The 24,105-nt window shown below is 29.9% G+C and overlaps 1 protein-coding gene across 1 annotated transcript; it reads left to right on the top strand.

The window, feature by feature from the left end:
* Positions 1-16,456: 16,456 nt before the first annotated feature.
* LOC111311270 (putative glucan 1,3-beta-glucosidase A) lies at positions 16,457-20,852 on the top strand. Its single transcript, XM_022910645.2, has 8 exons — positions 16,457-16,686; positions 16,812-16,931; positions 17,049-17,246; positions 17,477-17,635; positions 19,512-19,681; positions 19,780-19,935; positions 20,030-20,382; positions 20,478-20,852. The coding sequence occupies exons 1-8, from the start codon at positions 16,504-16,506 to the stop codon at positions 20,657-20,659; spliced, it is 1,521 nt and encodes a 506-aa protein (XP_022766380.2). The 5' UTR covers positions 16,457-16,503; the 3' UTR covers positions 20,660-20,852.
* Positions 20,853-24,105: the final 3,253 nt, after the last annotated feature.

The following is a 24,105-nucleotide window of genomic DNA, read 5'->3' as shown; positions in this document are numbered from 1 at the left end:
TCATCTATAAAATAACTTTTAGGACATTCTCTTTCTTCTAACTTGTTCTTTTCTGATAGTTTTTCCCCCTTCATTGTTTTAATTGTTCAGTTCAATGCTGAGTTGGGGAAACAGAAAGAGCAATAGCCAGCTATGAATGTCAAGTTTAACGTATTTTAATACATACAAAATTCAGTTCAAAATAGTGTAGACATCCAATTTGGTTCAGTTTAGATTAATTGGACTTAATCTAAATAGGTAAATTGACTAATTTTTATTTTTATTATTATTATTATTTTGGGTTATTTATTCTGAATTTTATTTTAATTATTATTATTATCATTATAATTTTTATTCTAGAAGATAATGAAAAAAAAAAAAAGAAAAAATTACCGTGAATTGTGGTTGGTTGGATTGAAGATGGATACAATTTCATGCCTTCTGAAAATTCTATCCAGAGAGGGAATCAAGGTCAATCAAAAACTCTTTTGATTGAATCCTATAAATACTTGTAGATCACACATAAATCACACATGAAACAGAGAGCAAAAAACAGAAGGCAGAATTCAGAATTCAAAAAAAGTTTTAGATTGTGTCAAAAGCAATTTTAGGATTTTTTACAAATTTTGGTATTTTTTAAAAAAAAATTTTAGATTTCGATCAATTTTCGACGAACTTTCTAGTCAAACTTAAAATTTTGACGGTTTTTTTAGTTCTTGGCGTGTTTTTCTAGATTTTGGTAGAACATTCAACTGGAATATGAGTTTTTTAAAGAGAGAAGGAGAGAAAAAAAATGGGGAGAGAGAGAGGGGAAGAAGAATTCTGAAGGAAAATATGAGATTTGGGCTTATATACCCCCTGAAATCAACCTAGGATCCGCGTGTTTATGCTTGGGCCAACTCAACCCGATTGCGACCCACGTCTGACCCGTGTGTTAGTCGTCCCCTGGAGCCAAGCCAAGCGGAGCTGCGCACTCTCAAGCCGTGTTTTTGAGTCGTTTTCTTTATCTCAAGTCGAGCCGATTCCAGCCGCAAACCGAGCCGTTCTTTGGTATTTTTTATTTTATTTATTTATTTATGTGTTTGTTTTATGTATATTTTTGCATGATTTAATTTAACAAAAATAAAATTGAAAATAAAAAATTTTGAGAATAAATATTGATTTATAGAAATTTATAGAAATTTCAAATGATAAATTTTTATAAAATTCTTAGGTAAGAAATTTTGTCTAAATTTATCCCAAATGGTGCAATAATTTGGATAAAAGTTTTGATAACAATAATTAATATTTATTTTCAAAAACAAAAAATAATAAAAATATAAAAATATAAAAAATATAAAAAATAAAATTTTTGGAATTAAATACAAATTACCCAATGATAAGATTTTTAAAAATTTCAAATGATAAATTTTCTAAAAAATCTCTAGGTGAGAAATTTTCTCTAAATTTGACCTAAATGATGGAATAATTTATATGAAATTTCAATACAAATAATTCTATTCTTTTCCAAATAAAAAATTTAGGTTGAAAATATTTGATAATTATCCAAGGATGAAATCCTTAGAAATTTCAAATGGTAAATTTCTAAAAAATCTCTAGGTGAGAAATTTTCTCTAAATTTGTCTCAAATTGTGGAATAATTTAGATGAAATTTCAATAAAAATAATTATCATATTTTTTTCATTCCAATAAAAAAGAAAAAAATTTCTAAATAGGCTCAAATGGTGAAAAATTTAGATATTTTGAAAAAAAATATTTCTAAATACGCTCAAATGGTGAAAAAATTTAAAAATTTCGAAAAAAAATATTTCTAAACAGGCCAAAATGGTGAAAAATTTAAAAATTCAAAAAGAGAAAATATTTTTAATTTGGCCCAAATGGTGGAATAATTAGATATATTTTCGACATAGAAAAGCAATAAAAAAGATAATTTTTTCGACGACGGAGCCTCTTTAAAAAATCAAATGAGATTTTTGAATACTCTTGAGGTAATAAAATATATTTTTAAGAATCTACCAGATTGATGGAAGAATCTTATGAATCATTTCCAATATTTAACATAAAATTTGAAATCATTAGACTCAAGACCTTAGGATAAATTTGAAATAATATGGTACCATCCTTTGGATGGGTATATGAGGGTGCTATAACCTTTTCTACATGTAACCGAACTCCTAATCCTATTCTGTTTAGTAGATCCGAACCTATTATTTTAAGAACCTTTAGTCAAGCTTAGGAGCTCCTTAAAATGATAGATTTCTTAAGTGACCAATCACACCTAGATAAAAAAGATTGGTGGTGACTCTTTAATTTGTTAAATCTAGCTATAGATTTTTGAATCTATATGTTATGACAGTTTGGTGACTCCACTGAGGATAGCTATAGAGAGTCAAGCCATAACTTCCAAATTTATTCTATCTTTAGATCTGATGGCTTTAAATTATAATTATTTTTTTACTAACATTTTTTCTTTTTGTTTCTTATTTTATTTTTGGGGGCATGAAACCTATATGTTTTTTTACACATACTATCACGTGTATTTGCATTACATGAGCTCTATACCCGGGCTCCATCCTTCTTAAGAGGGAGTAAAATACTTACACTCTCATGAGATGATAATCTCTGTAATGGCTAGCAAAATACTCATACTTAAATTGAATCTTTTTTGTTGGTAGCCTGATGGGTGAGGATTGGACTGCCTTACTAGTCTATAATGGACGATGATGTAAGAAATAATTTGAAAACCTTTAGTGGTCAAAATCTCCTAACCCTGCATATAGTTCACCCTTAAGAGAGTAACCTAAGATAGAGCGCTTCCTACCCATCAATAGATATAACTTAAAATTAGGACATAAGAAGGAACAGTTTGTTATCTAACCATTTTGTTTGTTTGATTTTGTGCATCATAACATTATCATTCCATTCTATGCATCATTTCCATCATCATGTTTTAAGATTATCATACCATTTCATTCTATGCATCATTTTTATGATCATGTTTTAACATTATCATTTGCATTATTCTCATATAGAAAATATTTACCATATATCAATTATTGATAAATTAGATCTCCCACTTATCATTTGCATCATTCTCATATAGAAAATATTTACCACATATCAGTTATTGATAAATTAGATCTCTCATTTACATCCATGAAAAGTCAAATGCAACCAAAGTTTACATCAGTCCATCATGAGTTTGCTCATCAATTAAAAATTAAGTCAGAGAAAGGTAAAAAAAAATAAAGAGATTGCTTGCCTAATGATTTTATCTCATCATTATCAAGAGAGTTCATATTGATTTATAGTAAAATGATCTAGCTGACTTAAGCATTGTCTGGGGATGCATGAGTAGAACAAGGCATGAGGCATTTGAGAACAGATATGGAGACATAACATCACTACTTCAAGTGGATGTGGACAATAATTTGATTAGGGCCATCATCTAATTTTGGGATCCTTTTTATAGGTGTTTCTTCTTCAATGAAATAGACATGGTATCCACAATTGAAGAATATATAATCTTACTTTGCTTCGATTTGTCAAACCCAGACAAGATTTATTGGTCCAACAAGGTGGGCTATCGTAAAAAGCTAGCCCAAATGCTTGGACTTAGGTTACCTTAAGTCAATGCATGTGTCAAGACAAAAGGTGAAAGTAATGTTATCTCGTGAAGTTTTCTGTGAGATTTCATCCAAGGGCATATAGGTGATGATCAGGGGTTAGTGGCTATGGCTATAGCTCTATATGGACTGGTGATCTTTCCAAAAGTCATTGGGTATGTCGATGTCATAGTAATAGACTTCGTTGATCAGTTAGCATACCAACTCAATGCAGCACCAACCATTTTGGCAAAAACCATTCGTTCTCTAAACTTTTGCCACAGAAATGATAAAAGTCGATTCAGTGGGTGCCTACAGCTACTTTATGTATGGATGAAGAGTCATATTGAATGCAAAGAAAGTCAGTTTCATAAACCATACTTTCATTTTAGCATCCCAATCAAAGAGTTTTATTGTAGCACATGGCCTCAAGCAAAGTCAAAAGAAGAATGAGTTTCCTACTTTCAAGCCCTTGATAGTCAAGGGATAATTTAGAGAGCACCTTGAATGCGTCATGATAAAGTGTTATATAGTTATGAAGATCAACCGTTGGTGTTCATATTAGGCCTATGGAGTGCTATTACTTATGCCCCAGCTTTGGTGAAAAGATAATCCGGATGTGAATAATTCATTCCAGAAACTCATGGACTTAACCAGTGAGAATTCTTTTTCACTGATAAAGGGGTATATGGAATGGTTGAAAGGATCAAAAAGGATGAAAGTAAACCACCAGGTTAACCAAGGGAGGCTTATTTACGATATCACCCCAGAATATAGTGTGTGGCATGCGATGAGGGAAAAAGACATTGTGCTTTCTAGTGAACAATTAGGGCATTCCTCAAAACTTATTCTTCAAGATCCTTTGCTTAAAATGGAAACTGCTAAGAGCAAGCTCCAAACTGAGAAAGACGAGTTGGAACAAGAAAATAAATGATTGAAGTTAGAAATAAAAGAGAGTTTGAAACTTCAAGAGCTAAAAATCCAAAGCCTCATAGAGCAAAAAGATCAGTGGAGAGCCTTATTTAATGATTTAGACATGAGACATTCATCAGTCACACCCAAGCTTACACGACTTTTAAAAGAAAATGAATTATTAAAAGCAAAGGTGGAGAAAGAATAAAAAGCCACTGTTAGGGCACACAGACATAGTCAGATGCTACAAGAAATAGTGGATCGATGCACAACACAAATAAAAGCATTATTTGATGAATGCAGAAGACAAGCTAAATAGGGTGAGCTATAGAAAGACATATGCATAGAAAAACAAGGGCATCTAAAGCATTTGTTCGATCAGATATGCATTGCTACAGATAAAGCATCAAAAATGAAAGAAAAATGAAAGATTTGAAGGCTGTGGTGCAACCAATGGGAACTTATAGGCGACAATTGCTTGATTTCCTAGACCATGTACAAAATCATTACCAGTAAGCTAAAAAGTTTATAAGGAGGCATTAGAAATAAATGATGATGTTTAGGACTTTAGAATATTGCTTTGACTTTATTATGATGTAATTTTGAAATTTTATTAAATAAAATTTCAAATAGAGATTTCTTTTATCAATAATGGTGATGTGACAAATATTAGTATATTTCATGCATACATTTACATATCATACATAGAACACATAATTTTTAATAATCATATAATTATGGTACTCAGGGTTTAAAGATGCTTCATCTAGTAAAAACCCCACTCATCGATACAATACAAGAGCTAAAGCTAGACAAATAGAGCAAGAAAACTCTCATCGACTTGAAAAGATAGAAAAGGCATAGAAAAAGCTTGAAAATGAGTTGAATAAGAGTTTGGATGCTTTCAACAAGTTAAACAAGGGAAATGAGATAAAATAGAACACAAGCCAATAGGACTCTCCATCATAAGAAGTGATTGACCCCCTATATCCACTTGATTTTGGTCCACCTCAAGCCCAGTCTATACAAGAAATCCCACCACAACAATTCACGTAGCTCACATATCCTGGAATACCATCAGCCTCTAATTTAGGGCATTACCACAGCTATGTGAATCTTGTCTTTACTGAAAAAGTAGTAGAATCAATTTAAGTTCTTGATCTAGATGAACTGAAAGAAAAAGAGAAAGAAAAGGTAAAAGTAAAATCTCAAGAAGATTTAAAAATTAGTATGCCAAAACAAAGGCTATGTGCTGTGAAAGGAATTGGTTCTTATGGTTTTGTCAATGCTACTGAGCTTTGCTTAGTCCTAGATGTGGTTATTCTTTCAAAGTTCAAAGTATCAAAATTTGAAAAGTATGATGGTATAAAGTACCTAAAGACCCACATTACCGTATATTGTCGAAAGATGACAGCCCATGCTCACAATGAAAAACTATTAATTTATTTGTTTCAAGATAGCCTTATTGGCTCTACTGCTATGTGGTATGTCCAGTTAGACAAAATTCGTATCCATTTTTGAAGTGATATGGCTTGAGATTTTTATCAGTCAATACCGACATATCATGAATTTGGCTCATGATCATTTGTCTTTACAAAATATAGAGAAAAAGGTAAATGAGTCTTTTAAAGAATACACCCAGAAGTGAAAGGATGTAGCTTCTCAAGTGTAACCTCTTATAACTGAAAAAGAAACTATAATGTTATTTGTCAGCATTCTGAAATCACCATATTATGAAAAGATGATAGAGAATACAACAAAGAATTTCACTGATATGATAATTTCTGACAAAATTATTAAAAGTACCATCTAGAATGACAAGTTAAAAAGAGGGGAAACATCCACTAAAATAACCTTAAAGAAAAAAGAGACTGAATCTCAAGCTGTGAGCTTTGATAGACAATAGTTCAAGGGTCATCGGCCCTACACACCACAGGGCTACTCCCCAAATTATTTCACTGTGAATAATGTTTTTTCGTACCTATACCAACCAAATCCACAGCCATCCTACCCTCAGACTTATCAACCCTCTTTCAGACCTATGGTTGCCACATACAATTCTAATGTTCAACCTCTTTCGAGACCTCAAACCTATTCTGCTAGCCTAATAGGTGGTTTATGAGAACAATAAACTACTCGTGAAAAAATCATAATTAATCCAATCTTCATGACTTATACGAAGTTATACTGTGAGCTTTACAATAATCATCTAATTACTCCTAATTGAATAGAGCCACCCAAGCCACCATGCCCCAAATGGTATGATCCTACAACCCATTACGATTATTACTATGGGATTACTGGTCATTCCACAGAGAATTGTACTACCCTGAAACATAAAGTGTAATGATTGATCAAGGATGAAATGATCAATTTTGATATAAGAAGGGTAACTACACCAAACATTAGTGGCAATCTTTTGTCAAATCATAATGTGAATGCTCTAAATGAAGAATGAGATCGTCAACTGAAAAAAAAGTGGTAAAAATTAAGACCCCTCTTGGTCAGCTATTTGATACTTTATGAAAAGTCGATATGATACAACCAGTTAGTCCATATACTTATTATGGAGTATATGTAGCAGATAAAAGCTATAAATACCGTTGTGAGGCATCTGGTCACTCTATTAAAATCTGTGAGTAATTTCACCAAGAGGTACAAAAGCTCATGGATTCATACCAGATTAAATTCTATGAGGAAAGGTATGATTCAAAAAATGCTGAAGTGTCTATGATTGACCAGCTACCCAAACTATTTCTAAAGTTGTTAACAATTTACTGTGGGGATAGGTCGAAGTCAACCATCAACATATTCACTCCTAGGTCAGTAACCTTTAAAGTCCTTACTTTATTCCTTTGCAAGAGCAATAGGGCTATGCCATGAAAATACGACTGTGATATAATAGTCCAGGGGTAAAAAGAGAATGTCTCTAAGCCTGATGCTATTAATATAACTGGTGTAAGGGGCATCACCCGAAACAAAATATGCTATACTCTAGAAATGCTAGAAAAAAAAAGGCCAAGGTAGGCGAAGAACGGAATAACCCAGAAGTGGTACCTGAAAAGGATTACTTAAAGCCAGTGTCAGAAAAAAAGGCTTGTGAATTCCTAAAACTGATAAAACATAATGAATACTCAGTGGTGGAATAATTAAATAAGATGTCGGTATGAATCTCATTATTATCACTGTTATTGAATTCAAAATCACACCAGAATACCTTGCTAAAAGTACTGAACCAGGCATATATGGCACACAATGTATTTGTTGAGTATATGAACCACTTAGCTGGAAACCTGGTCATGCCAAACTACATTTCATTTAGTGATGATGAGATTTCTCTAGAAGAAAGGGGAAGCACTAAAGCTCTACATATCACTATCAAGTGCAAGAGCTATATCATAGCCAATGTCCTCATCGACAATGATTCTGCTATTAACATCATGCCTATGTCAACTTTGGCAAGGCTACCTATTGATTACTCACATAAAAAGGATAGTCAAATGGTTGTCCGAGCATTTGATGGGACTAGATGAAAAGTTTTGAAAGATATAGAGATGCCTTTACAAATTGGGTCATGTACTTTTAACGTAAAATTTTAAGTGATAGACATCTCCCTATCTTATAGTTGCTTGTTAGAAAGGCCATGGATTCACATGGCAGGAGTTGTTCCTTTTACCCTATACCAAAAGATTAAGTTTAATGTGAAATGGTAGTTGGTGGTAGTGTTTGAAGAGGAAGACATGTTGGTAACTCAACCTTTGAATGCTCCATATGTGAAAGCTGCTGAGGAAGCAATGGAATGCTCTTATCGATCTTTTGAGTTAGTCAACTTTATGAGAGAGGGACCCAAAAGCCAATAATGTTTAAAGATAGTGATATTCTGAAGTAAGATTGGGTAAAAATTTATAGGGGATAAGAGAGCCTCTGACAATGATGGATAACAAGGAGAGATTAGGTCTTGGTTATGAAACAAAAGATTAAAAAATTAAAGAGAGATAGGTCGATAAGACAATGATGATCATCCCACACTTATATGAGACCTTCAGGCTTGGAGGGTTCATGTACACAACTACAGAACAAGACTTGAAACAAAGCATACGGAAGGCTTTTGCTGAGTTGCCTATCTATGCGATCAGAGATAAAAATGGATATAAAAAGAAAACATGGGTTCGTCTTTATCCACCAAATTATGAGCTGAATAATTAAATCATTATCGAAATGCCTGCTACATTTGATATTGATTCAATGTAATTGAACATCCCAATAGCTTATGCCCAAGGCTTTATGGTGGTCTTTCTTGTTTGGGCTATTTATTTATTATTATTTTAATAAAATTAGGAAAGATGCATTTTTATTCATTTTTTTAATACTTTTATTTTTCATTTTTCCATTCTTCTTATACATTTCACTAACATATCCCATTTCATTAAATTTCAGGTCCTTAAATGAACAGAAAAATAATCACAGTAACGATCAAAAGGTTAATTTTAAAAAATCAATTAATATTGATGCACTTGATAATGAAGATAATTCTGAAGAATATGCTATTCCTCTGGACCTAATGAGATTGATTGAGTAAAAAACTAAACCAATTAAGCCTAATCATGAGACAACTGAATTAGTGAAATTAAGAGATGAGGAGAATAAGAAGGGGGTTAAAATTATCACATCACTCTTGTTGACAAACAAATAACGATTGGAAAGTCTACTTCGAGAATTCATAGATTTGTTTGCTTAGTCTTATCGGAATATGTCTAGGCTCAGTACAAAAATAGTAAAACACTGACTGCCTTTGAAGCTAGAATGTAAGCCAGTCTAATAAAAATTGAGACGAATGAAACCTAAAATGCTATTGAAGATCAAAAAAGAGGTGAAAAAGTAGTTTGATACAAGTTTCTTACAAGTGGCCACATATCTATAATGGGTAGCCAACATTGTTCCAGTTCTTAAGAAAGGTGGAAAGATACAAATATGCATAGATTATCACGATTTCAATAAGGTTAGCCTAAAGGATAATTTTTCTTTACCTCATATTGACACATTGGTAGATAATATGGCCAAGCATTCGATGTTCTCCTTTATGGATGGGTTCTCAGGATATAACCAAATAAAAATGGTTGAAGATGACATAGAAAAAACTAATTTTGTGACCATGTGAGGAATGTTTTGCTATAAAGTCATACCTTTTGATCTAAAAAATGTTGGGACAACGTACCAAAAAGTCACAGTGACGTTTTTTTATGACATAATGCACAAAGAGATGGAGGTGTATGTAGATGATATGATTGCAAAATCTCAAAAATGTGAAGATCATATCACTAATCTTAGAAAGCTATTTAAGAGGTTAAAAAAATTCCAATTCAAGTTGAACCCGGCTAAGTGCACTTTCGGGGCAAGGTCAGGGAAGTTGCTAAGCTTTGTGGTCAATGAAAAAGGGATTGAAGTCGATCCAGATAAAATATGAGCTATTTTAAATTTGTCACCTCTAAATACACTAAAAAATGTTTGAGGTTTTTTGGGTAAATTGAACTATATTTCTCAGTTGATATCTCAACTTACCTATAAGTGTGATCCCATATTTAAACTTTTGTATAAGAATAACCCTAGAGAATGGAATGAAGAATGCCAAATGACTTTTGATAAAATTAAGCAATACTTATTAAATCCTTTAGTGTTGTTATCACTTATTCCAAGAAGACCCTTAATTTTATACCTAACAGTGTGCGATAATTTAATGGGATGTGTACTAGGATAGCAAGATGAGTCTAGCCAAAAGAAAAGAGCTATTTACTATATGAGTAAAAATTTCACAGAATATAAATCCAAGTATTTTTCGTTGGAAAAAATGTGTTATGCATTAGCCTGGACTACTAAAAGACTCAGACAATATATGTTCTATCATACCACATGACTTATAGTAAAATTGAATCCAATTAAATACATCTTTGAGAAACCTTCTTTGTTTGGAAGAATTGCTAGATGGTAAGTAATGCCCTCGAAATATGATATCATATACGTAAGCTAAAAGGTAATAAAAAAGAATGCCATAACTGAGTTTCTCGCGGATCGTGCTACTGAGGATTATGAGCCGATGAGGTTAAAATTTTTTGATGAAGACTTGATGACTGTTTTCCAATTAGAAAAAGAAAGGTATAAAGAGAACCATTGGAAGATGTATTTCGACAAAGCTACCAATTCCTTGGGATATGAAATTGGGGCAATCTTGATTTTTCTAGAAGAATAATATTATCCTATAATAGCGATGTTAAATTTCAATTGCATAAATAATATCGTTGAATATGAGACATGTGTCATGGGTTTACAAGCTGTTATATACAGAAAAATTAAAGCATTAAAAGTGTTTAGAGACTCAGCTCTAGTTATATATCAATTGAAAAGAGAATAGAAGACAAGAGATTTGAAACTCATTCTATACCACAAGTATATCCTAGAGTTGATTAAACAGTTTGAAGATATTTAATTTGATCATTTACCTCGGGAGAAAAATTTGATTGCTAATGCCTTGGCTACTTTAGCAGCAATGGTTCAAATTAATGATAGCATTGACATTCAACCCATCAACTTAGATGATAAGGATGTGCCAGCTCACTGCTCTAATGTAGAAGAGGAAGAAGATGAGAAGTCTTGGTATTATGATATCTTACAATACATGAAATATTGGTAATACCCATTCTAAGCAATTGAGAATGATAAAAAGGTCATTTGAAGACTAGCTATGAGTTTTTTCATAGATGGAGATGTTCTCTACAAAAAAAATCATGACCAAGTATTGTTGAGGTGTGTAAATAAGATCGAGGCTAATAAAATTATTGAGGAGGTGCATGATGGAATATGTGAGGCACCTGTCAATGAACATATGATGACAAGATAGATTATGAGAGTAGGGTACTATTGGTTGATAATGAAGAGCGATTGCATTGACTATGCTTAAAAATATCACAAGTGCCAGATCTATGCTGATAAGATTCATGCTTTACCATCTGTGTTACATGTTTTAGCATCACCCTAACCATTTTTTATGTGAAGTATGGATGTCATTGGTCCTATTATCTCAAAAGCTTCTAATAGGCATAGATTTATTTTCGTGATGATAGATTACTTCACGAAATGAGTAAAGGCAGCATCATTTGGAAATGTAACACGATCTGTGATCTGTAAGTTCATAAAAAGAGAGATCATTTATAGATATGGACTTTCAAAGAGAATCATTTTAGACAATGCCAAGAACTTGAATAGCAAGATGATACAAGAATGATGTGTTCAGTACAAGATCAAGCATTATAATTCGGTGCCATATCGTCTGAAATGAATGGGACAGTTGAGGTAGCTAATAAAAATATAAAAAAAATTCTTGAAAAGATGATTGAGACTTATAAAAATTGATATAAGAAGTTACCATTTGCACTACATACGTATCGAACGTCGGTGCGCACCACTACTGGGGTAATCTTATTTTTTTTTATTTATAAGATGGAAACTGTACTGCAGTAGAAGTATAGATCTCATTTTTTAGAATTCTAAAGGAAGTTAAACTAGAAGAGGCTGAATGGATTCGAGAGCACTATGAACAGTTGAATCTCATCGAAGAAAAGATATTGACAGCATTGTGCCATAGTTAGCTATATCAAAGAAGAATGATGAGAGCTCATGATAAAAAGGTTCAACCTCATTATTTTCGAAAAGAAAAGTTAGTCTTAAAAAGAATTCTTTCAAGTTAGCACGATAATAAAAGAAAATAGACTCCGAATTAGAAAAGACCATATATCGTGAAACGAGCCTTCTCTGACGGAGTGTTGATATTGGCTGAGATGGATGAAAATGATTTACCTCATCTTATAAATTCTGATACTGTGAAAAAGTACTATACTTGAGAAAAAAAAATTTAAGGTGAAAACCCTAAATGGATGATTTGAGTCAAAATGGGGTTTATCTAAGTTAAAAACCTGAAAAGGTAGCTTAGATAAGGAGAATACAATATCAAATTTAAAAGTTCATTGGCAAAAAGGCTAGCATGTTCTGAGGAGCACTAAGTTGTTGAGTGTATTGGGTGGTTGAATATTTTGAAAAGGACTTCAAGATATGTTATCATGATTGTTGGATTGTTTATTGTAGGCTTTGACCCCATACCCGTTTTTGTAATTCTTTCTTTGCCAACTGGCCAAAGTTTACTGTCATCTTGCTAATAAAAGACATTTCATTTCATTTTTTGTGTGTTTCTTTTGTTGATTATTTCCTAGCCATTCTTACTATTTTTTTTTTAATACCTTACAATGGAGGAGATGCGTAAATGCATTCTTGCTTTTTGGGATTGAAATAATGATTGATAAATGAATAATAGCATGAAAGATTTTTACATTACATTGGAAAGGTTGAAAGTGATGAAGGCAAATTTAAAATGTTCAGTTCTTAATACGGACATTGAATTTGGAAAGAGATTTCTTAAAAAGGAAAAGATGAGAATTAAATGAGAGAGATGATTGAGAGTTACATTGATTTGGTCTTGGTACCTGAAGAGTGAAGGGTTTGGGGCCCAAGAAAAGAGCTTGAAAAATTTAAGTATCACAATTAACTAAAATTTTATGACATGGACATCTTTATTACATACATTACATCTGCATTGTTAAGAATATGGCATTGTAAGGATCTAGGTTGTTGTTGCATTTACATCATTAGAAAAGCACTTACATCATTAGGAAAGCACTTGCATCATTGATCATGACATTCATTACATGCTAAATTTTGAGTTTGAAAATCATCTGAGAAAGGAATCATGAATCTTTGGATGAAGGCTTTAAAGGTAAAATTGTGAATCGTTAAAAGAGAATCTTTTAGAAATCTTCAAATGAAAATTTTAGAGTTTTCAGATAAAAATTTTTAAGTTTCAAATAAGAATCTTCGAGATGAGCAACCGTGAAATTTATTGGATGTGAGTCTTTAGACTCGAATGAGAAGTTTTGAATTTTTGGATGTGAATCTCCAAAATTCAAATGTTGGATGTGAGCTTTGCAATTTGCATGCGAATCCCTGAACTTTGGATGAGAATCTCACAAATGCAAATTTTGGAAATCCTATAAATTTGAATTCTTGTGAAACTGAAGTTTTGATAATCAAATTTCAGTGAATTCTTGCAAAGCTAAAAGGTTCTTGCGAATCTAAGCCCTTGAATTGCAAACTTAAATTGTGAATCTTTGAGTTTCCATCAAACATGATCTGTGACTCCTCTGGATATGATTGTCGAAGAGCAATTTATTTTTCAAAAGTTGTGTTGCTTCTATTTAGAGGAGCAATTTTTTTTTTTAAAGTTGTTTCGCCTCTATTTAGAAGGACTTTGTTACTTAAAAAAAGTGCGAATATAGTGGGATGATCACGTGTAGGGTGTCTACATCTTTGCGCAATTCCTGTTGCACAAGAAATGCACAAAGAGGGGTAGCTATAGACACCCAATTTGGTCGAGGCCTTAATCAATTAGGCCTGGTCCAAATGGGATAAATTGACCCATTTTTATTTTTTATTTTTATTATTATTTTAGGTTATTTATTATGAATTGTATTTTAATTATTATTATTATCATCATCATCATCACCATTATTATTATTATTATTATTATTATTCTAGAAGATAATGAAAAAAAAAATTACCGTGAATTGTGACTGGTTGGATTGAATATGGATTCAATTTCATGCCTTTCGAAAATCTTATCTAAAGAGGGAATCAGGGTCAATCAGAAACTCTTTTGATTGAACCCTATAAATACCTGTAGATCACACACAAAACGGAGAGTAGAAAACAGAAGGCAAAATTCAAAAAAATTTCTAGAGGGTGTCAGAAGCAATTTTAGGATTTTTTAAAATTTTTTGAGTTTTTTTTCTAGAAAATTTTTGAACAAATTTCAGATTTCGATCAATTTTCCAGTGAATTTTTATGCCAAACTTAAATTTTTTGACGATTTTTTCAGTTCCTGACGTGTTTTTTCATATTCTGGTAGAACATTCAATTGAAATTTGGGTTTTTTAGAGAGATGAAGAGAGAAAAAAATGGGGAGAGAAAGAGGGGAAGAAGAATTTTGTCGAAAAAATTGAGATTTAGGCTTATATATCTACTGAAAATGACGTTGTTTTAGAGTTTAAATCAACCCAAGATCCGCGTGTTTCTACTTGAGCCAAACTGACCTGATCGCGACCCGCGTGCCAATCGTCCCCTGGAGCCGAGCTATGCACTCCCGAGCCATGTTTTTGAGCCGTTTTCTCTGTCTCAAGCCAAGTTGAGTCGATTCTAGCAGTAAGTCGAGCCATTCTTTGGTATTTTTTATTTTATTTATTTATTTATGTGTTTGTTTTAGGAATATTTTTGCATGATTTAATTTAATAAAAATAAAATTGAAAATAAAAAGTTTTGAGAATAAATATTGATTATCCAATGATGAAATTTATAAAAATTTCAAATGATAAATTTCTATAAAATTCCTAGGTGAAAAATTATCTAAATTTGTTTCAAATGGTAGAATAATTTAGATAAATTTTGATAAAAATAATTAATATTTATTTTCAAAAACAAAAAAAAATAAAAAATATAGAAATATAATAAATAAAATAAATAAATTTTTGGAATTAAGTATAAATTACCCAATGATGAGATTTTTAGAAATTTCAAATGATAAATTTTCTAAGAAATCTCTAGGTGAGAAATTTTTTCTAAATTTGACCCAAATTATGAAATAATTTAGATGAAATTTCAATATAAGTAATTGTATTCTTTTCCAAATAAAAAATTTGGGTTGAAAATATTTGATAATTATTCAAGGATGAGATTATTAAAAATTTCAAATGGTAAATTTTTAAGAAATCTCTAGGTGAGAAATTTTCTCTAAATTTGTCCCAAATTGTAGAATAATTTAGATGAAATTTCAATAAAAATAATTGTTATATTATTTTCTTTCCAAAAAAAAAAAAGAAAAAAATGAATTTCTAAATAGGCCCAAATGATGAAAAAATTTAGCAATTTCGAAAAAAAAATTTTTAAACAGGCCCAAATGGTGAAAAATTTATAAATTAAAAAAAATATATTTTTAATTTAGCCAAAATGGTGAAATAATTAGATATATTTTCGACATAAAAAAAATAATAAAAAAGATAATTTCTTCGACGACGGAGCCTCTTCAAGAAATTAAATGAGATTCTTGAATACTCTTAAGGTGAAAAAATATATTTTTAAGAATTTTATCAGATTGATGGAAGAATCTTATGAATTTTTTCAATATGTAACATAAAATTTGAAAACCATTAGACTCAAGACCTTAGGATGAATTTGAAATAATATGGTACCATCCTTTGGATGGGTATGTGAGGGTGCTATAACATTTCCTATATATAACCGAATTATCGAATCTTATTCTGATTAGTAGACCCGAACCTATTTTTTTAGGGACCCTTAGTTAAGCTTATGAGCTTCTTAAAAGAATAGATTCTTTAGGTGACCAATCACATCTAAATAAAAAAATTGATAACTTTTTAATTTATTAAATCTAACTATAAATTTTTGAATTTATATATCATGATATACAGACTTTCTTGATCAGCTGCCATCGTCGTCTATAATGCTAGAAAATTAATGTTTTTAGCACTTTTCTTATTAAAAAAAATAATAGTGTTTCTTAATTCATTCCATTATTCTGGATTTGACTGGCAAAACTTTGATATTAGCCTTTACAATGCTTTAATTTGGACTAATCCCAAAAAGAGAACAGAATTAAAAATTAATTTTTCTTAGAATAAGTTAAGAGAATGTAACCTGTAAATGTTGGAAAAAATACACTACAGATTCTCAATCCATATGTATGATATACAGCCATTTTCAACTCTTCTTAGTTTTCTGGTTGGTCAACATTTAGCGCTTCTAGATTATGACTTCCAAATCCAGCTATCTATATTTACATGCCACTGCTTGTTAGAGGTCGGCATACGAAAGAGAAAACAAAAGAAACTTCAAAATGTTTGTCTCCTCAACAAGAAATCTATTAAGCATTTGTGTCCTGTCTCTGGTTTTATCTTCCTGTCAGGGGACGGTAGACCCGAATTTCCGGATTAAAGCAGTTAATCTAGGAGGTTGGCTCGTGACTGAAGGTTGGATTAAACCTTCTCTTTTTGATGGCATCGTCAACAAAGATTTCTTGGTTTGGATATTGAACCTTTCTTTAGAAATTAGACCTGTCTCTTTTGTGATCACCACTATATATTCATGAAAGCATATAACTAACTCAAGTTATATTTTTTTCTGCTTCATTGATGTGATCATCAGGATGGAACTGCGCTTCAGTTTAAGTCAGTAACAACTGGAAAATATCTTTGCGCCGAACAAGGTGGAGGAAGTATCATAGTTGCCAACCGGACATCTGCTTCTGGCTGGGAAACCTTTACAGTAATCAAAGCTATACCTTGTCTGATCAAGTTTTGTAGAAGAAGTACTTTTCCTGTTTGTTTCATTAGTTTAGTGTTCGTAACTTCATTTTTTTTTTCCCTTGCTGTGAAAGTACAGTTGTGGAGGATCAATGATACGGCCCTAAATTTTAGGGTCTTTGAGAAGCAATTCATTGGACTTGACACAAACGGAAATCGGATTGACATAGTAGCTGTTTCAAAAACTCCTGGAAATTCAGAAACCTTTGAGATTTTGAGGGACTCCAATGATAAGAATCGGGTTCGGATCAAAGCACCCAATGGGTACTACTTACAGGTAATATGGTTTATCCAATGCTTAATCAGTCTTAAAACCAAACCTCCAATGATAAGTTGTATCCTGAAAGAATAATCAATCATGGGCACCTTATAGACTATTTATATATTTGTTAGGTGTTCCCCAACTCCATGAATTATAAATCCAAAAGAAGAAAGCATGCTTTTAAAATATTCAAGCTGTACAAGTAAATAATGGTGCCAATGCCCTTTGAATAATCTAAATTACAGGCAAAAACAGAAGAGCTGGTGACAGCTGATTCGCAAGGGGGTAACGGAAGGGGAGATGATGATCCATCAGTATTTAAGATGGAGATGGTTGGAAGGCTGGAGGGCGAGTTTCAAGTAACCAATGGCTATGGCCCCGATAGAGCCCCACAAGTCATGAGAGTAAGTACAGCGTACAGATTTAATTAATATACTAATTAAGTGCTAATAATGATAATGGCATGATAATTATTTAGTTAGAGATCTGTTTCATTCGATTGATGCTTCTATAATAAATTCTGTTAGAATAGAACCGTTCTAAAATCAAGAGAAGTTAAATAAGAATTGGTAAATTTTACACAGAAAATGTAGTAAAATATTAAAAAATATTTAATAATATTTTTAATATATGAAAAAAATAAAATATTTGATTTTATTAAAATAAATTACAAAATATTACATGAAAGAAATAAACAAAAGAACAAATTTTTTAAATTAAAAAAAAAATAAAATCAATAGGAAAATTAGATCAAATAAAAATTAATTATCGAAAAGTTAGATGAAAATGTAAAAAAATTCATTAAATATTTATTATGAAACATTAAAACCTTTTTTAAGAAACTTTGATTTATAATTGTCTAAACATTCAAATATACTTCTTGCATCAGCTAAAAATCTTAAATTTTGAGAACCAAAATTTGCTTTTATAACAAATTAAAATCAGCTTCGAGATATTATCTTTTTTCAACTAATTATTAGCTGTCATGAGAAACGAAAAGAGTACGCTAAGGAGTGTTTCTCCTCTTTATATATTACTATATAAACAACTTTAACATTTTCGTCTAAAATGAAATCATCACATTAATTATCAATTACTTTATTTAAAGCAAAATATTACTATAAATATAATATTTTAACCAAAATCTTTAACATTATGTTTGGTTTAAGAGGAGTGAAAGGAAATGAAAGGAAAATAAAAGAAAACAATGAAAACAGAAAAATTATTTTTTTGTTTGCATAAATTTTTAATTTAAAAAAAATGCGAAAATTCAATAATTTTTAGTTTTTTTTTGTATTTTTCACTTTTTTAATACTTCAATTTGAGGAAAAAGTCAGAAATTTTTTTTTAAAAATTTATTTTTAGGAAAAGATTATTATATCTATTTTTTTATTATGATAATAGATTTGATTATATAACTTAAATTTTTACAAAAATAATTTTCTTTTATAAGTATTTTATATAGTATTACAGTTTATAAATATTTTATGATTTTTCAAATCTTAACAATAAAATAAATCAAATTATTGTTAGAATAAATTAAAAGATTGAATTAAATACAAAATTAAAAGTAAATTAATAACTGACTAATACATCTTCGTATTAAATATGCTTAATTTTTTTAAAAAAAATTTGTTTATACAAATTAGGTAGTGTAAAGATATAGTTATATATTATATGTTACTTTATAAAAAAAAGTTATAATTAAAAAAAAATTATAATTAATTAATTTTTTTTACTATTTATAAAAACAATGGTTATTAGATTTTTTTTTCATTAATTTTAACTATCCAAATAAAAGGTGCATATACCAATTTTTTTTATTAATATATATCCAAACATAGTATAAGTTAATCACTATAAAACCCTAAAAGAAAGAAGAAATTTTCTAAAGTACTTCCTTGCACCAAAAAAAAAAAAAATCAAAGTCCTTCCATCTCCAAATAATTACTATATAAATGATAGGTTGAAAAGAAATCAAACTTCTTGCTAACTGGCTTAACGTATACACGCTTTAGGTGAATTTCAGATTAATTTTGCATTTTTATACAAGAAATTTGGAGTCAAATCAATTAACAATTTGAGGAGTTAATGTTCATCCAGTCAGTCAGCCAACATCATCATACAAATTGCAATCTGAACTATTTGCAGATTTTGTTGACTAATGTTGTGTGATGCATATATATGATAATGATAAAATTAATTTAAAATAGATAAGACTATATGACCTTTGAATTAAAATCATGGAGGTTGGCTGTTGACCTGATTCCTCATTCTCAGGAGCATTGGGGAACGTTCATTGTGGAAGAAGACTTCAAATTCATATCACAAAATGGGCTTAATGCTGTGAGAATACCAGTTGGTTGGTGGATAGCCAGCGATCCAACCCCTCCTCCGCCTTTTGTCGGGGGCTCCTTGTTTGCATTAGACAATGCCTTCGTATGGGCACAGTTAAGTTCTTTCTTTTTTTTCACCCGACTGATCAAACCGAAACTTATTTTCCATTTAAAAAGTTATAATTGATCTTACAGTTTGTTCTGTTTTCCAGGAAATATGGGTTAAAAGTTATAATTGATCTACATGCCGCACCAGGTTCGCAAAATGGTTGGGAGCACAGCGGTTCCAGAGATGGCTCCCAGGAATGGGGTAAAACAGATGAAAACATAAATCAGACCGTAGCTGTTATAGAATTTTTAACAGCCAGGTAAAAACAATTTAAAGCAATCCACTCTTTATTTATAAGTAGTTCTAAATTTTGTTTCTGGCTGCACCTGGTTCCCCTCTTGGTCCTGGAATAGATATGCAAAGAACCAAAGCCTCTATGCAGTTGAGCTGATTAACGAGCCTCTTTCACCTGGAGCGACACTGGAGAGCGTGATCAAATACTACAAAGCGGCTTATGCTGCTGTCCGTAGGCACTCTTCTACAGCTTTTGTGGTGATGTCAAATAGGCTAGGACCAATGGAACCAAGGGAGCTATTCCCAATGGCCAGTGGCTTAAGGGGTTCTGTTATTGATATACATTATTACAACCTTTTCCAAGACATGTTTGACAACATGACTGTCCAACAGAACATTGATTTTATATATCAGAATAGATCCTTACAGCTGAATCATGTTACTACATCTAATGGTCCTCTCACTTTTGTTGGTAAGAATCGATCAATTGACCTCCTGCAATGTTATGATATTCATTAGTTTGATGAAAACAATGGCGAGTTAAATTCAATGACCATTGATTTGCAGGTGAATGGGTGGCTGAGTGGCTAGTTAGTGGAGCTAGTAAAGAGGATTACCAACGGTTCGCCAAGGCCCAATTAGAGGTCTGGGGGAGAGCGACTTTCGGTTGGGCTTATTGGACTCTGAGGAATGTTAACAGACATTGGAGCCTGGACTGGATGATCAAGAATGGCTATATCAAACTTTAGCCCGTAGGTTGTAACATGACTCTCTAGCAGGGAAATAAGGGATGCAACATCAACATGTTAGTATGTTACCCAACCCTAAACACCCAACAATAAAAAGGTTGTAGCATGGTTATAGCCTATTTAGAACATCCCTATGTCATTTTCAAGTGTAAAAAAATACACTCTAAATAAAAATTAGAAAGGTTTTTGGACCACTCAATGACGAATTTTAACATTTGATTATAAAAGGGTTAATTAATATTATATTTTAACTTATTTTTTAAAGATATTTTCTACTATACTTATTAATATAAATATAAATGTATAAAAATATATTAATAAAAAATTGAGTTTATAAAATTATAAAAGAAAAATATTATTATACCAAAAGTTTAAGAATAAAATAATTTTTATATTAATGATAGAATTACTAATTAACCAATCTTTTAATAAATATGAAACATTTCCTGATTCTTTTGACATTTTATATCTAAAATTAAAAAATGCACAAATCAATAATTTTTTATAGGATTAAATAGATCGTAAAAAAATTTTTACAAACAAAAAAAATGTTTTTAAAAAATGAAGTTGAAAATTTTGTAATTGAAGATTAATTGTGCTTTTATAACTTTTAAAAATAGTTCTAATACAATTTTTGTGTTGAAAATATTATGTGACAACACTGAGATAAATATTTAGAGTAATTAAAAGTAAAATATGATATGAAAGGAAAAATTATAATTAATTAAAAATAAAAAAAAACATTAATAATAATGTAATCTGTTGATAGAGTATTAAACTTTTAGTTGATAGAGTATTGAATTTTTAGTTTAAATGAATAAGATTCAATTTTTGATAACAAAAACAAATTAAATACTTGGTTGGACTTTGTATTGTTGAGAAAATTAGAAAATTAAAATCACCTGATTGTGATTTAAAGTTTATAATAAAACTCTTAATTTGGAACATTTCTAAATAATAATTAATAGGTACAACAAAAAGACAAATAGTAATGTAGTTTTAATTTTCTTAAAATGCAAAACATAAATTTAAATTATGAAATTATAAAAAAATAATATTAACAGTGTTAGTTTAAAGGACTATTTAAATTTGTTGAACATAAATGAATTTACATATTAAAGGGTTTTAAAACATTTAGGGGGAAGGCCCCTTTAACCATATATGAAGGTTCACCCCTAGGATTATTTGATCGTACATTCAGTTAAATATGGTAATTCATGTATTTATATCATATTTTATATGAAAATTGTTCATCATAATTTGTGTTGATATGAAAAACAGAATATATATATATTATTTTTGTTAAACCAATAAATAATTATTACTAAAGTTTTAACTTGCATGAATTTTTTATTATTTTTGTCTTATACCACTATATCATGTTCTGAATTATCAAATTTATTTTCTATTGACTCTTATACAAACATTAAATTAAATGGTCATAAGAGGGTAATGGCATTCCATAAAAGTATACCAACATTAAATCAAAATTCTTCTATGTGTTTTCTTTTTCATTTGATAAAAATTATATTATTATTATTTTATTATTGTTATTATTATTATTAAAAATCCAAAATCCATCAATTGATGGGAATCACCGTCTTTGTTTTCATAAATTATAAATATATCAATGTGAGCATTTTATCTAGATATGGTATCACATTTACTTCATAATTCAAAGTTCATTCAATAATTAAGTGTCATAATGTATTCGTCCAAAGACTCTATAGTTAGACGTAATAATCAAGAGTCACCACTAATTTTTTTTATTAAGGTACAATTAGCCATCAAGTTAAAATTATCCCTTTTAAAGAAATTCTAAATTCAATTAAGACTTCGTAACAAGAGTAAGTTTTTGTATATATTGTAAAGCTAAGTTTGGAAGTACGATTATATGTAGGAAATGATTAACAACCCCATAGCACTTGTCCCAAGCTGGTACCAAATAACTTTGTGTTATCCTAAATTAGTTTTTAATTAAATGATCTTTTTTTAATTATTTAATTATTAAAAATTTTCATGAGATTTCTCCATTTGGATAAAATCTTTAAAAAATTTTTTTCATCTCAAGAGTATTCAAGGAATCTCTTCGTTTTCTTAAATAGGTTCTATCATCAAATTGATAAAAACTTTTATAATTTTATTTAAAACTTTTTATAATTTTATTAATTTTTTTATTCTAAGTTTTTCATCATTTTGACAAAATTTAGAAATATCTTATTCTTTAAAAATTTCCACTAAGAATCACTCATTAAAAAATGGTTTAAATCATAAATTATCCATTATTTTGGAATAATTTAGATTGAAACTTTTTTTTTGAGAAAATTACTCGTTTGTAATTTTCGTTAAAATCCTATTATTGATTAACAATTTTTCTTATTTATTTTAATTTATTGAAATTTTATAACATTTATTATTATTATTATTATTATTATTACTTGAAAAAAAACGGAAATTGTCAGTGTAAAAATCTTTTTTCAAATTTTTTAACATTTTGATAAATTTTGAATAAATTTTCACACATAGGAACCTTTTACAAAAAATTACTCTTTCATGATTTCTTATAAGTTCATAATTTAGACGATTTTTATTATTCCCAAACTTAATTTTTTTGTTTTATTTTTGTTTCATTATTCCCAAACTCTTTTGTTTTTCTAAATTTTTCATGATTCTGGTAAACTTCAAAAATAGTCTTCTTTAGAAAATTACACATTCATAATTTTCTAGATTTTTATTGTTGGTTTTATCTTTTATTTATTTAATCTTTATTATTTGTTTCATTTTTTTATTATTGTTTCAAAATAAATATTTTTAGAATTTTCTTTTAAATTCACCATCATTCTGGTAAAATTAAAAAGGTTTTTTTTTATCAGTTGCACATTTGCAACTGTTTGAAAATTTATTGTTCGAAATATATTTATTCCTATTTTATTTATTTCTTTTATTATTTTCAATTTTTTCTTGAAATTTGTTAAATTATTATGTAAATAAATTTTAATTTAAATATTTTTTATTTTATACATATCTTGCACATTAACAAATTCAAATTATAAACATGCATATATTCAATAAATATATAAAACAGAAATAGAAAAACAATAGAAAAAATAACATAAAATACCAAAAATGGCCGATCAATGGTTTAAGCAGTTTTTATGCAATTTGGAACGGTTTGTCCAGATCTAAAGTGATTGAAAGGCGGTTCGGTTGGACCGATCAATGGTTGATCAATTGTAGTGGTGACAGTCAAGTGTGCGGACCGTGAGTTGAATTGTAAGTACACACATTATCTTTTTATCTTAAACGACGTCGTTTTAGGTTTTTTTTTTTTAGTTATAAAAGAACCCATTTTTTTAATCTCATTTCCACCATTTCTTTAAAAAGAAAAAATTCAGACCCAAAAAAAAAAAAAATCTCCCAAGCCTTTGCCAAAAACAACTGGTCTC

The sequence above is a fragment of the Durio zibethinus genome, chromosome 1, assembly GCF_047325235.1.
Source record: "Durio zibethinus cultivar Kanyao isolate XHJ-2024 chromosome 1, ASM4732523v1, whole genome shotgun sequence".
NCBI lineage: Eukaryota > Viridiplantae > Streptophyta > Magnoliopsida > Malvales > Malvaceae > Durio > Durio zibethinus.
Note: the sequence above shows the minus strand (reverse complement) of the source record. Positions and strands in the feature narration are given on the sequence as shown.

Excerpts from the sequence above, each read along its gene's own strand:
- LOC111311270 (XM_022910645.2), top strand. The coding sequence starts at position 16,504 with ATGTTTGTCTCCTCAACAAGAAATCTATTAAGCATTTGTGTCCTGTCT. Across the intron at positions 16,687-16,811 it reads TCGTCAACAAAGATTTCTTG|GATGGAACTGCGCTTCAGTT; the intron begins GTTTGGATATTG and ends TGTGATCATCAG. Across the intron at positions 19,936-20,029 it reads ATAGAATTTTTAACAGCCAG|ATATGCAAAGAACCAAAGCC; the intron begins GTAAAAACAATT and ends GTCCTGGAATAG.